The 14,967-nt window shown below is 39.5% G+C and overlaps 1 protein-coding gene across 2 annotated transcripts; it reads left to right on the top strand.

The window, feature by feature from the left end:
- Window positions 1-12,707: 12,707 nt before the first annotated feature.
- On the top strand, window positions 12,708-14,329 carry LOC121600853 (guanine nucleotide-binding protein subunit beta-5). 2 transcript variants are annotated; one of them, XM_041929641.1, is made up of 5 exons: window positions 12,709-12,937; window positions 13,007-13,262; window positions 13,339-13,750; window positions 13,814-14,077; window positions 14,135-14,329. In XM_041929641.1, the coding sequence occupies exons 1-5, from the start codon at window positions 12,820-12,822 to the stop codon at window positions 14,144-14,146; spliced, it is 1,062 nt and encodes a 353-aa protein (XP_041785575.1). In that variant the 5' UTR covers window positions 12,709-12,819; the 3' UTR covers window positions 14,147-14,329. The 2 variants fall into 2 exon arrangements, with proteins under 2 accessions (XP_041785574.1, XP_041785575.1); XM_041929640.1 differs by having other exon boundaries at window positions 12,708-12,937; window positions 13,814-14,329.
- The last annotated feature ends 638 nt before the right edge of the window (window positions 14,330-14,967 follow it).

Below are 14,967 nucleotides of genomic sequence, written 5' to 3'. Positions count from 1 at the left end.
CATGCGGATGTTTTTAAGGATACATTGGGGCATTGCAAGAAAACTAAGGTTAAGTTTTACCTCAAATCAAACGCAAAGCCTGTTTTCTGCCAAAAGCGTCCTGTACCTTTTAACACAATACCTTTGGTTGATGCCGAACTTACTCGATTGCAAAACTTGGGCATAATTGAAACTGTCAATTTCTCCGAGTGGGCAGCTCCAATTGTGGCGGTGAGGAAACCGAATGGACGTGTTCGAATATGTGCCGATTATTCAACAGGATTGAATGCTGCGTTGGAGGCAAACCATTATCCATTGCCAACACCAGAAGAAATTTTCTCGCAACTTAACGGCAGCACCATCTTTAGCATCATAGTCCTGTCCGATGCCTATCTTCAGCTCGAAGTTGACGACGATTCAAAGCATTTACTAACCATCAATACACATCGTGGATTATTCCGATTCAACCGTCTCACACCAGGGGTAAAATCAGCACCAGGAACATTCCAACGCCTCGTAGATGGAATGATAGCTGATATTCCTGGGGTGCGATCATTCATTGATGATGTTATTGTTTTCGGCAAGGATATGAAATCACACAAGGATTCACTCAACACCTTGTTCGCACGCCTTAAGGAGTACGGATTTCACGTAAAAGCCGAAAATGCCATTTTTGCAAGACTGAACTTGTGTACTTGGGACACGTTGTAGATAAGCATGGTATTCATCCAGATTCCGAAAAGATCAAGACAATTGCTACGATTCCACCACCAAGCAATGTGTCCGAGCTACGATCTTATCTTGGAGCAGTGAATTTTTACGGAAGATTCGTTCGTAACCTGCACGAATTACGTTACCCTATGGATCAGCTGCTTAAGAAGGAATCGAAATGGAAATGGACACCAGAGTGTCAGGAAGCTTTCGTCAAGTTTAAGGAAGCACTTCAGTCACATTTGCTCCTAACGCACTACGATCCAAAACTTCCGATCATCGTTGCTGCGGACGCATCAAACACAGGAATTGGTGCAGTTATTTTTCATCAATTTACTGATGGAAAAATGAAAGCAATTCAACACGCGTCACGAACACTTACACCCGCTGAACAGAACTATGGACAACCAGAAAAAGAAGCTCTCGCATTAGTTTACGCAGTATGCAAGTTTCACAAATACTTTTACTTTCAATTTTTTACTTTCAAATACATTACTTTCAATTTTTGGTTCAAAAAAAGGTATACCACTTCATACCGCTAACTGTTTGCAAAGGTGGGCACTTACCATGTTGAATTACGATTTCGAAATTCAATATGTGTCCACACAAGATTTCGGATGCGCAGATCTTTTATCACGATTGATTGACCGAAACAAGCAGCCGGAAGAAGAGTACGTAATTGCAACACTGACTTTAGAAGATGACTTTTCGAGCATTCTGTCCGATACAATTTCCGATTTCATTTCAAGCACTCCGTAAAGCAACCGCTTCCAGCTCAACACTACAAGCAGTCTGCAAATTCATTCGTGAAGGTTGGCCGAATTGTTCCACTTGTAATCTTTCTTAATTTCGGAAGAATTAACTGAAGGCTGAAGAATTGCGTGTTTTCTGTTTTAGCGCTCAATCACGAATGACATCTCTATTTGACAGTATTGCCTGAGATACTTAAACCTAGGTGTGATCGCACAAACAAGATGTACATATAGAAAAGGTGTATGTGTAAGGATGTCAAGGTGTATGTGTAAGGTATATACAAATTCGAATTTCTAATTTCTACAGCTCGGCCATCCTGACGAGAAATTGACCTCAATTTTTCCTGCATATGTATAGCCCTACCCTTAATCTTAAGTGTAGCTTTATGAACATATTCCGATCAAGCTCCCCCCAGAGGCACTATCCATCTTCTCAACTTGTCCGACTCCAACACTCCATCATATGGTATTTGCGTCATTTGTATTCCATCGATATCACGTATAACATATCTGTCATTAGGTAAACGTTTGTGGATAACGTATGGACCTTTATATCTGGCAATGAGTTTTTTGTTTGAATTTGGTGTGTTATCTACATTTTTAATTACAACAAACTCTCCTTCATTGAATACGGGAGCAGGGCGATGGTGTTTAGCATGTTGTTTCTCATTATTTTGTTGTGATTTTAAAATATTGAATGATGCTTCTGCACGTATAGTTTCTAAATCTGAAAATGCTTTGTTTTTGTCTTCTAAATATTCGGTCAATATATCTACTGAAGGGCCTCGTTGGTTAACACCAAACAATAGCATAGAAGGGGAAAAACGAGTGGACGAATGAATGGTATTATTAAGAGCGTATTCTGTAGATAGCAAATGGGTCACCCAATCTACATGGTCGGTCTGATTTGATAATTTGCTCAATATGGGACGAATAATGCGATTGACCCTTTCCACTTGACCATTAGCTTGTGGTGATCCTGTGGCATTCAACACATGGCTAATTCCGCGAGAAGAAAGGAAATTGGAAAATGCGGCTGAAGTAAAGCATGTACCTCGATCGCTAATTATTCTTTTAGGTCGACTGTAGTAAGAGAAATATTGTTTTAGAGCATTGCACACCTCTTTTGTACTAGTGGAAGTTGTTGGATACAATTTAACGAATTTCGTAAATGCGTCTATTACTACCAATAAGTATTTTTTCTTTAAAGATGATGTAGGTAGCGGTCCAAAATGGTCAATGTGCAAGGTATCAAATGGGTAAGGTTCTTTTTGGATGCTATGAAGGTTCCGATTATTTACTCTAGATGGAGCAGAGTGAATAATGCACTTCAAGCAGTTATTTATAAAGTTTATTATCCGTGTTTTTCTGTTAGGAAACCAATAATTCTGATCTATTTGGTTGCAACATTTTTCGGCTCCCAAATGACCTATTTGTTCGTGTATTGATCGTATCAGATTATTAACCATTTCTGTTGGCACGTATAATTTTAGCCTATTAGAAGGTGATCGTTTGAATACAATACCGTCTTGTAATTGGTAACCTTCGACATCCGTCGTCTCTAACTCTTTTTTCAGAGTTTGGATAAGCGGATCCCTAGCCTGAGCTACACGTATTTGGAAGTCAATATCAACATCATCGAAGGCAGCCAAATGTTCCAGTCGGCTTAATGCGTCTACATGACTCATTGCTAATCCAGGGCGATGTTGAATAATGTAATTATAATTCTCCAGGAACAGTGACCAACGTGCTATCTTTGCGGACGAATTTCTATTTTTAAGCGTTTCTACCAGAGAATTACAATCAGTCACTATCTTTATTGGAATGCCGTGTACATAGGTATGGAAACGTTTGAGCGCATATATAACGGCCAATGTTTCAAGCTCGTAGCTGTGCAATTTAGCTTCATCAGCCGAAGTGGTTTTGGAAAAATACGAAATAGGGTGATATCTACCATCATCCTGTTTTTGCAAAAGCACAGAACCAAAAGCTATCGAACTTGCGTCACAGTGAAGTTCAGTTTCGCGTTTAGGGTCGTATATGGCAAGCACCGGAGCTACTATCAATTTATCTCGGAGTGTTTCAAATGCTTTTTTACACTCATCGTCAAAAATAAATGGAACATTGTTTTTCAAAAGATTAGTAAGTGGTTTTGCAATACTAGAGAAATGTGGAACAAACCTCCGGAAAAACGAAAAAAGACCTAAACATTGTTGTACCTGTTTTGTGTTCTGAGGAACAGGATAGTTTTTGATAATTTTTACATGATTATCGCTAGGACATATACCTGAATGATTGGCCTTGTATCCTAAGTAATCCAATTCATCGTAAGCAAACTTACATTTATCAAGCCGTAGCTCCAACCCATTATTTCGTAGAGTATGCAAAACTTCACTAACTATTTCAAGATGTTCTTTAAAGTCTTGAGAAGCTATGAGAATGTCGTCAATGTATACAACCAGCTTTTCATTCTCGATGAATTTCCGCAAAATTGTATTAATGAAACGCTGAAATTCAGCTGGCGCGTTTTTTAATCCGAAGGGCATACGCGTGTACTCGTACTGGCCGTCTGGAGTAACAAACGCTGTGAATTTAATTGAATCCTCGTCCATTGCCACTTGATGAAAACCACTCTTTAGGTCTAGTAACGTAAAGAATTTTTTATTGCCCAAGTGTTCTAGGCACGTCTCTATGAGTGGAAGCGGGTAGTTGTCGCGGATTGTTACTTTATTAAGAGGTCGGTAGTCGACACACTTACGAATTTCGCCATTTTTCTTCCTAACGAGTACCAGTGCGGAAGCATAAGGAGAGTTACTGGGTCTTATTATATTTTTCTCTAATAAATCCTTCACAATGACTTTTACTTTATTCCTTTCATCGAAAGAAAGTCGTCTAGGCTTTGTGAAAATAGGAGTATCATGAGTTAAGCTAATTCGCATTTTATGAGCAGATGGTATTATATGTTTATCCGGAAAATTAATGTAATTATTGGACACTATTGATCTTAAAGCAATGCCTTGTTCTTTAGAAAGATGTTCTCCAACATTTATAGTGCTAGCCTCATCGCTAATATTTATAGAACACATTTCAGAAAAAGTTGTGTCATATTGTTGTTTATGTTCAGATTTGTCTGATATCGAAATGAATTTTGAAGAAATATTGGGATCGGACAATTTCGAATCTTTGCATACCTCTGGTAAGGGAGCCTGGATCGAACTACGTAAAAGACCCAACGTTTGGAGCTTATGGTAAAAACCCGGTTTTTTTAAGTTCAGAATTTTATCTTTATTTAAATTCATCAGCATAAGTTTGCTGTAATGTTTACGGAATTGAGCGAGTGTGATGTTAAATTCTGATAACAAATCTCTCCCTACTATCATGGATAGGGACATGTAGCTTTTTGGTAAAATATAGAAATTGTGAATGAATGTTTGATTACGAAAACTAAGTTTTAGCTGTACTGTTCCAAGAGTTTGTAAATTCACATTTCCTATTCCTCGAAATCCACTTGGTTGGGGAGCGCTTAGTTTTGTAACCGGAACAATGGCTTCATTTATGAAGCTTTTAGAGCTACCGGAATCAAAAAGAGATGTTATAATTAACCCTGGGCTCCAAACATTGTTTCTCTTAAAAGCTACACTTACCTCCTGATAGGCCTCAAGTTGAACGAAGTTTCCATTTTCCCCAGAATCTAGATGCGCTGTTTCATTGTCGTTGCCCTGTACCGCAGCAACCGTTAGTTGACGTCTATCTGGGACAGGACAGTTGCGAATGACATGTGATGTGCTACCACATCAGAAACAGGAACCCGGAGCTCGGCGAGGTTGTGTGCATTGCGATGAATGATGTCCATGATTCGAGCAGTTATAACATCGAAGAGGTTCTGTCGTCGTTTGTCTTGGTGGAATCGGTCTCGGGGAAATGGTGTTGATGTGAGATGGGCTGCGGCGTTCTGGGTTTTTGCGCAACAGAAGATGGGATTCATATCGCTTAATGTTGTCAATCAGGTCGTAAATATCGCGGTAATCCTTGGTCACAAGGCTATCATAGAGAGGGTCACGAGAAAGTCCTCTGATGACATAAGTTATGATAGCCTCCTCACTCACGTGGCCTGACATTCCCAGCGCATTTACTCGGTATACATAGCTTGTGTACGACTCAGAAATTTTCTTGTAGACCGATGCTAATTGGCTATGAATAACGGCTTCGTTACAGCGATCAGGAAAAGCCTTTTTAATTGTGTCAGCGAATTCGTCGAATGTCTTCAAAGTGTTACGGAAGCCATTGTACCATTCGCTTGCTGCTCCAGTCAACCGACTGCCTGCATATAAAAGCATCGTGCGATCCTGCCATCCATATAATTCGCTATTGTAGCGAATCGTATTGATCCACTTATTGATACCGAGGCCGTCAGAAAATTCCGGTATCAAATGTTTCAACTCCTCGGGATGAACCAATCGACCATCCGTAAACGTCTGCCGCTGTTCCATTTCCATAATTTTTGCTCGTAGCGCCATTAATTCCAATTGATGAGAAGTTGCGTCGAATGAAGCACCTTGCGTCGAAGATGTCGGAGCAGCTTTGTCTTTCATCAAGATGGCGGCTGCTGCAACGTGGTTTCCATTGTTCGTCACTTCGTCGTCATCTGCACACACTCTTTGAGGAATGAAATTCTGGGTTGATTGTTCCTCCATTTTGTTTTTCGGTACACTTTGCTCGTACAACATGCGTAGTTGTGGTAAAGTTGCTTTCGGAGGCACTTCGATGTTAGCAACTTCCAAAGCACAAAGAAGTTCCTCTTTTGTAAGCATTTTTCGGCACAAACGGTTTATCCCACTTCTGAATTGTAATCTTTCTTAATTTCGGAAGAATTAACTGAAGGCTGAAGAATTGCGTGTTTTCTGTTTTAGCGCTCAATCACGAATGACATCTCTATTTGACAGTATTGCCTGAGATACTTAAACCTAGGTGTGATCGCACAAACAAGATGTACATATAGAAAAGGTGTATGTGTAAGGATGTCAAGGTGTATGTGTAAGGTATATACAAATTCGAATTTCTAATTTCTACACACTAATCTTCCAACTGCAATCCAAACTTACTACGCGAGGCGCGAATCATTATCAATAGTCCAAGGATGCATTATGTTTGGTGACAGAGTTGTTGTACCAAATATATTTCAAAAAAAGATTCTACAACAATTTCATCGAGGACACCCAGGGATAGTTCGAATGAAGTCAATCGCTCGAAGCTATGTTTACTGGCCTGGTATTGATAAAGAAATCGAGGATTTTGTTAAATCTTGTAGTCCGTGTGCAATTACAGCGAAAACACCGACAAAGACAACTTTGGAATCTTGGCCCATACCATCAAAACCATGGTCCAGAGTACACATTGACTATGCAGGCCCAGTAGACGGATTCTACTTATTTGTAATCGTGGATGGTCTCGAAATGGCCGGAAGTTTACGCTACCAGATCAATAACTGCGAGAACAACAATAAGAATTTTGAAACAAATTTTCGCAACTTTCGGAGTGCCAGAAGTTCTCGTGTCTGATAACAGTACTCAATTTACCAGTTACGAGTTTAAGGAGTTTTGCGTTAGTCAAGGCATCAACCACTTGCGCATTGCTCCATATCATCCGCAATCCAACGGGTTAGCTGAACGATTTGTGGATACACTGAAACGAAGTATTCAAAAAATTCGCAAGGGAGGGGAATCTCTCGAAGATGCACTAACCACTTTCCTTCAAGTATATCGAACCACACCATCTGGAGATTTGGATGGAAAAGCTCCTGCTGACATTATGTTCTCTAGACCATTACGAACTATATCGTCGCTCCTCAAACCAAGCGAGCACGGAAATGTTGAGCCGAGGAACAGAATGAAGGAAGCCGAATTTTTCAACAAAAAGCACGGGGCAGTGAGACGATGTTATCAACAGGGCGATGCTGTTTATGTCAAGATATATCGTAGAAACTCCTGGCAGTGGGAAGCAGCAACCGTAATCGACAAAATCGGCAACGTTAATTATAACGTTTTCCTTAAAGAAAAACAGCAGTTAGTACGATCACACATCAACCAGCTGAAATCTCGAATGGCAAACGGGCAAAACATGGCAGAATTTTCAACACCACTATCTGTACTGCTTGATGATTTTGGTTTGAAAACACCTTTACCGTCAGACCAACAATCAACGTCGTCACAGTTTGTTTCCTGTGATGAACCTGTAACAACATCAAGCGATACTGAACTAGCATCTCAGACACTCTGTTCAACTCCAGATCATTCTGAATTGGGTAACATTAGTTTCGAAAATGACAACGCAGAAGAATCCGAGGGAGAAGAACCAGTTGTTCAACAGCAAGAGCAGCAATCATCAATTTTGGAAAGAAGTCGAAGAGTTATCAAATTACCAGAACGGTTCAAATCTTACTGGATGCCGAATCCATAAGGGGGGAGATGTTGGATATCACAGTACACATGTACAACCATATAGAATAGTTATTGTACGATCGTAGTATACATGTATAACCTTATAGAATAGTCAGTTGGAATAAAGCTATTAATCAGAACACATTGTAGTCTGGTAACTAAGTATATAACAGCTAGTATCATTGAATCTGTTCGTAGCGGGAATTTACCCAAATAGCCAGAATTGCTTAAACAGCTCATTTTGGCACGCTAAAGATCGCTGCTCTAATTCGCCTTTTGCAGTAGATAAACAGCATCAAAGTTCTATGTGGGTCTTTCAAACAGCGCCTAAGCAGCTTCCTTATGCCACGATGCCAGGGATTATTTTTCTTTGTGTTTTATTTTCAAGCAAGCGTCATCGATGAAATAAACAACAAGATTTGTTTCGTTTAAACACATGTGTATATTTTTAAATCCTTTATACAAAATTTTACACAATTTACTGATAATTCACAATCACTTCACTCAATATTCATTCTTCATTTAACGAATCTAACTTGTGCAGCAGCAATGAGATTATTGCCGGCGTCCGTCTTTGACACTTTGACAAGAGCCACCTTGTACCGATGTCATGCATTAAAAAGCTATGAAGTTCCACCAAGTTCAGTACCCTTTCTTAACAAGCCTTCAAGTTCCACCATGAACCCTACACAAAGTGCTAATCAGCCGCAAAGTTCCAAAAAGTACCATGTGCCTGTTAAAAAGCTCCATAGTTCCGCAAAGTACCGTCTGTCTCTTAATCAGCCACAAAGTACGACATCGGAACGATTTTTCGTTAAACAGCCCTAAATCAGCTATAAAGTACGAGCTGGCTATTTGGGTACGGTGTTCACAAGAAATTATAGGGAAGGCAACACATTTCTCGTGCCCGTTTTTCCAATGTCGCGGTATAGCAACAATTTAAAGCAACTATCTAGTAAGTCACGAAAATGAGTGTCGGTACGTAAGCCACTGTTACAAACGTATTCAATAATAACCGCGAATATGTATGAGTTATTGTAATGATTATAACAAAACAGGGCGGTCCTGGTACAGTCGTCAACTCGAAGGACTCAATAACATATCCGCCATGGGTTCAAACCTAGAACGAACCGTCCCCCCGTAGCTAGGATTGACTATTCGACTACGTGGTAATGAATTAAGTCCCGAAAGCCTGTATATAGGCCGGCATATCCGCGTAGGACGTTACGCCAAATAGAAGAAGAAAAACAAAACGTTGTTTAATAATATTTTTTTCAAATAATTCTTTTCTACTGGCGATCAGTATCTAACCAGATGCACGGATAAGTTTTCACCAAATTGATCAATTCCATGACTTTTTCCTCATCTTGAATAGGCTTAAATAATAAAAAAAAAACAATAATTTAGTGTGTCATTCTATGAGAAAAGGTGTAACTTGCATTTTTATTCGATTTTATGGCGGTTTTAGCTCCTTCCATTGTTAAGTGCTGGCGTGGTTGACTGCTAATCGAAAATGTCCGCCTGAAAACTTCGAAGGAATCTCCAAACACAATACCAACACATCCCCACATAATGTATCCAATATTTTTGTTTTCGTATACGTTTATTTAAGCCTCATTTTATTCTCAATATTATTATTGCCCTCAAATAAAACATTACATAAAAATATTTTTAATAATTTGAATTTATTTTATCAGTAGCTTAAATAAGCACGTAATTTTAAATTTTATTTCACTCAAATTTAAAAATTGAATTCGATGGTCATCCCTCATAGCAGGTAGAAGATACGTCACTTGTCGCCGCTCGTAACCCGCATACATCGGGTTACGAGCGGCGACGAGCTGACAGATCGAAAACAATGGAAATTTGTAGCTGTCATTTGTAGCCGCATAAATGAATGCAGCGTCTACCCTACGGACAAAGAGCGGGTAAATTTATCATGGTGTGCGTAAAAACCTAGAGTTAAGCCGATGGAAGATTTCCTAGGCTTAAAAAAGGGGGCGGGAACGGGTACCACGGTTCTCTCCCGCTCCCATATAAAATACAAGGTGCGCTCTCTCAATCCTTTCGTGTGCTTGTGTTTGTTTCTTTCGTGTTGCGCTGTGTGCGTTTCTTTCGTTCAGCGATCGCTCACACTCGCTGCGTATTTTTTTGTTATCTAAAGCTAAGCAAAAAAAACAAACACGCGTAGATCTTTTTTTCATCACTTTATTGAAACATTTAAATAACTTTACACGATTTCACACATTTACATACACAATATCAAACTAAAATAACATTCATCGCTGCATCGACGCAAATGTTGAAGTAGCCGAATATCTGTGTAGATCCTTTTGTACACGTTGATTACTGTAAAAAAGGTACGAAATGAAGCTGCGCGATGTACATAACATGCATTACGAATCATTCGCGCAGCTTCATTTCAATTCGCACAACACTTGAACACTTGAACACTTTACAAAATCATAACATCAATCGTCCAGGACTTAGGCTGACACACGTGTGGCCGCTCGCTGCCGATCCTTGAGCTGTACTGACGATTTCGTGTGGTAGCAAGAACGAGAGCACACAGGGGAACTTTCGGTACAGCAGTGCAAGCGAGACATCGACATCAGCACAGCGCTGCGAGCAGATCGAACTGAGCGAGCTGGCCGAAAATGAACGCACACATTTCCACATGTGTAGCTGTATTAGTGCCAAAACTGTGTCGAAACCAAAACGCGCTCTCGCCTCCGTGTATTTCACACCGATTCTCCGCTTAATACGTCACACGAAGCGTAAACTTTGGCGTAAACTGGATTTCAGCCATACAACCCTGAAATCTTTTGACAGGAAGTTTACGCTCTCCCATACAAATCAAGCGTAAACTTTTTGAGTTTACGCCTCGTGTGACGTCCGTATAACTCTAGGTTTTTACACACCCCATCAAGGTGGAATGTATAATGAGGTGTAGTTATAGCGCTTTTTGCGATCCCCCCCCTAGGCTCCGATTTTGACAGATGGTTTTCCGCTTGTATATGTATTGATGGATTGTTTACGTTTTGCATGGTCCATATTTGGTGGAGATCAATTTGGATGAATATTTTAGTTTATTAGAACACAGCTCGTGATTTAAATGGAAATTTTCCTTCGAGAACTTGAAGCGTTCGCCAAACGCGGAAAACTAACTGTCAGTTTTCTTCGTCGATTCTTCTTCCACCTAGCTGTCAAAACGGGCTTATAACTTGACCTGATATCTTTACGGTCCTTGCACCCCATGATAAAATATCGTTGTTTGTAGGGTAGGGCCAGCTTAATACCGGAGCACCCAGTATCAACGTCCTTGAAAGATAACAGGTCGAAACCAAGGACCGTAAAGATATCAGGTCAAGTTATAAGCCCGGTTTGACAGCTAGGTGGAAGTTGAATCGACGAAGAAAACTGACAGTTAGTTTTCCGCGTTTGGCGAACGCTTCAAGTTCTCGAAGGAAAATTTCCATTTTAAATCACGGGCTGTGTTCTAATAAACTAAAATATTCACCCAAATTGATCTCCACCAAATATTGACCATGCAAAACGTAAACAATCCATCAATACATATCTTCTTCTTCTTGTTTGGCTCTACAACCGATGCCGGTCAAGGCCTGCCAACCCACTTGTGGGGTTGGCTTTCAGTGACTTATTGATTTCCCCCCCCCATAGCAGAATAGTCAGTCCTACGTATGGCGGCACGGTCTATTTGGGGCTTGAACCCATGACGGGCATGTTGTTACGTCGTACGAGTTGACGACTGTACCATGAGACCGGCTTAACCGGATTGTATCAGTCATGTAATATTCTGATTAGATTCTAATTCTTCAAATATTCTAACAGCAATTGAATGTAAAATGCTGAACAAAACTCTCATTCACTCCATAGCAACGTCCATCGCTAAACATAAACAATGTTCACTTTAACTGTCACAATTTTCCCATGGCTTTCTGTCAATTTACTCTAAGCGCTTCGACCAAGGTGGAATGTATAATGAGGTGTAGTTTTAGCGCTTTTGGCGATCCCCCCCCTGGGCTCCGATTTTGACAGATGGTTTTCCGCTTGTATATGTATTGATGGATTGTTTACGTTTTGCATGGTCAATATTTGGTGGAGATCAATTTGGGTGAATATTTTAGTTTATTAGAACACAGCCCGTGATTTAAAATGGAAATTTTCCTTCGAGAACTTGAAGCGTTCGCCAAACGCGGAAAACTAACTGTCAGTTTTCTTCGTCGATTCTTCTTCCACCTAGCTGTCAAAACGGGCTTATAACTTGACCTGATATCTTTACGGTCCTTGCAACCTAGCAACGGGCTTTGCATCGACCTGTTCTCTTTAATAGATCTTGACCCAGTATTGTTATGTCAAGTCGTGAAATGTCAATTTGCTCTGAAGCACTTCACCTCTTAATATCCATACACCTTGACATAGAGCGGCAACATCTCGCGCGACAAAAAGTAGCTCAAAATTTCACTCCGCGTTCAAAAAGACGCTCATTTGGCCCAGTCAAACTATGTACATGCATTTTGTTTAAAAATATAAAAAAATAGTTAAAATTTGTTGAAATTTATTTATTATTGTTTTGAATAAATTAACAAAATAATCTATTTTTGTTTTGAATAGATTAAAAAATAATATTTAGTTTTGTTTTGAATAAGTATAAGTCTTAAACAAATAGGATAATTTTATTGTTTCGGACCAAGCAGAAATTCCGCGCGAGACAAATCCAAAATTGAGCTACTTTTTGTCCCGCGAGACGTAGTTGCGCGCGACGTTGTCGCTTTATGTCTATTTGAACGGTGCAAGAGCTTTGATCATCGACTTTGATGGTAATTGTCATTCGTTGTCATTGCATGAAAAAAAGGAACATCAAGTTCACTCAATAAGAAATTTACTGTTCATAAAACATAGAAACAGTCTCGTACATTATGGCTGAAGTGCTTACCAATTTACAACATTCTGATAAAGTATCTGCACTTATCAAGGAAGCTGAATGCTTGAAGTCGAAGCTGGAAGAAGAACGTCAAAAGTTGAACGATGTTGCTTGTATGATGATATTGATAATCGATAACTGGAAAAATATTTCAATACATTTCTGTTTTACTTTTATTTCAGTGTCGTCTCTGGCGGAACGTTTGGAAATGATCAGCTATTTGAACATTAAACCCCGTCGCGTTTTGAAAGGCCATCAGGCAAAAGTACTTTGTTCTAACTGGTCTCCGGACAAGCGACACATAGTATCTTCATCCCAAGATGGCAAATTGATCATTTGGGATGCATTTACTACTAACAAAGAACATGCTGTTACTATGCCAACGACATGGATAATGGGATGTTCTTATGCCCCTTCCGGAAACCTTGTTGCTTGTGGGTAGGTTAAAAGAAAAAAAAAATAGAAGTCGAATTTATCTATGCTATGTAATCTTATTTCGAATCCCAATTTCTAGTGGACTAGATAATAAGGTAACGGTTTACCCTATAACTCTGGAAGAGGACATTTCATCAAGGAAGAAAACAGTGGGAACACACACAAGCTACATGTCCTGTTGTATTTTCCCTAATTCTGATCAGCAAATTTTAACTGGTAGCGGTGACTCTACATGTGCACTGTGGGATGTAGAATCAGGTCAGCTGTTGCAAAGTTTCCATGGCCATACAGGAGATGTTATGTCAATCGATTTAGCTCCTAATGAAACAGGTAATACATTTGTATCTGGAAGCTGTGATAAGATGGCTTTTATATGGGATATGCGATCTGGTCATGTGGTGCAGTCCTTTGAAGGGCACCAGTCAGATATAAACAGCGTGAAATTTCATCCTAGTGGAGATGCAATAAGCACTGGTTCTGATGATAGTACGGTAAAGCTATGATAAATATCGTACATAACCAGGCAGTAATTCAATTATTTCTTATTGTTATAGTGTCGCTTATTTGATATGAGAGCCGACAAGGAAGTTGCTGTTTTCAGTAAGGATAGCATTATATTCGGAGTTAATTGTGTTGATTTTTCCGTGAGTGGACGTCTGCTATTCGCCGGTTATAATGATTATACAGTAAACGTGTGGGATACCCTTAAGGCACATCGTGTATGTCTTCTATACGGCCATGAAAACAAAGTCTCTTGTCTTCAAGTATCTCCGGATGGTACAGCACTATCCACCGGAAGTTGGGACTATACGCTAAGGGTGAAACGTAAACTTCAAATGTTAAGAATCCATCTAACATTGTATCTTTTATTTTAGATTTGGGCTTAAACATACATCTCAACGGTTTCCTGTATTTCCTGCAGTATTGGTACTATTAGTATTCATTAAGTGGTTCTGATCGTATCGTAGTATGCCACATCTGAGATTATTTTAGTCTTAACTACTTGTAATAATACATCTACTTGATGTCATAACAATAAATATTAAAAATTAATGTTACTGAAACCCAAATCCAGTCTTCCCGATGAATCCGCGTAATTCGAATATCCGCGTAAGCCGAATTTCACGTTTTTTGACTAAAATACTATTGATTACTCGGAGTTAATGATTCAAAGTTTTACTTTTATACCCTTTACCATTTATTTGATATGATTCGTGTAGAAAATTCTAAAATTTCTGACTTACAAGCGGTTTCAATTTGATAGCAAAAATACAATTCATACCGAACTTAAAGCAAATTGTACTGATTTGACATTTAATCAGTCAAATTTAGAAAACCGCGTATCTTCGAATCCGCGTAAGTCGAGAACAGTGTAACTTGGGAACAGACTAGCAGAGTTACAGGCGGTTCCCGAGATATACGGTTAATGGGGACCGAAAATGGCCGCAAAATACAGGCGGTTCCCGAAATACACGGTACGTCTTATACGCAGATTTGGAGATACGCTAAATTTCACTGTTCTTTGAGAAAATTGTACTGATGTGACGCATCAATTGTAAAATGCCAGATAATTTCCCGATCGATCGAATGATAAAAACTATTTCAAAAGGTTCAAAACTCCCGCTGTGCAAAGCGACGGAAGAAATTATGGTGTTCGGAGAATTTTCTCGTGCTTTCTTTTTCCCTTCTACGGCAAATTTGTCAAGCA

This window comes from Anopheles merus, unplaced genomic scaffold (assembly GCF_017562075.2).
Source record: "Anopheles merus strain MAF unplaced genomic scaffold, AmerM5.1 LNR4000008, whole genome shotgun sequence".
Classification (NCBI taxonomy): Eukaryota; Metazoa; Arthropoda; class Insecta; order Diptera; family Culicidae; genus Anopheles; species Anopheles merus.
Note: the sequence above shows the minus strand (reverse complement) of the source record. Positions and strands in the feature narration are given on the sequence as shown.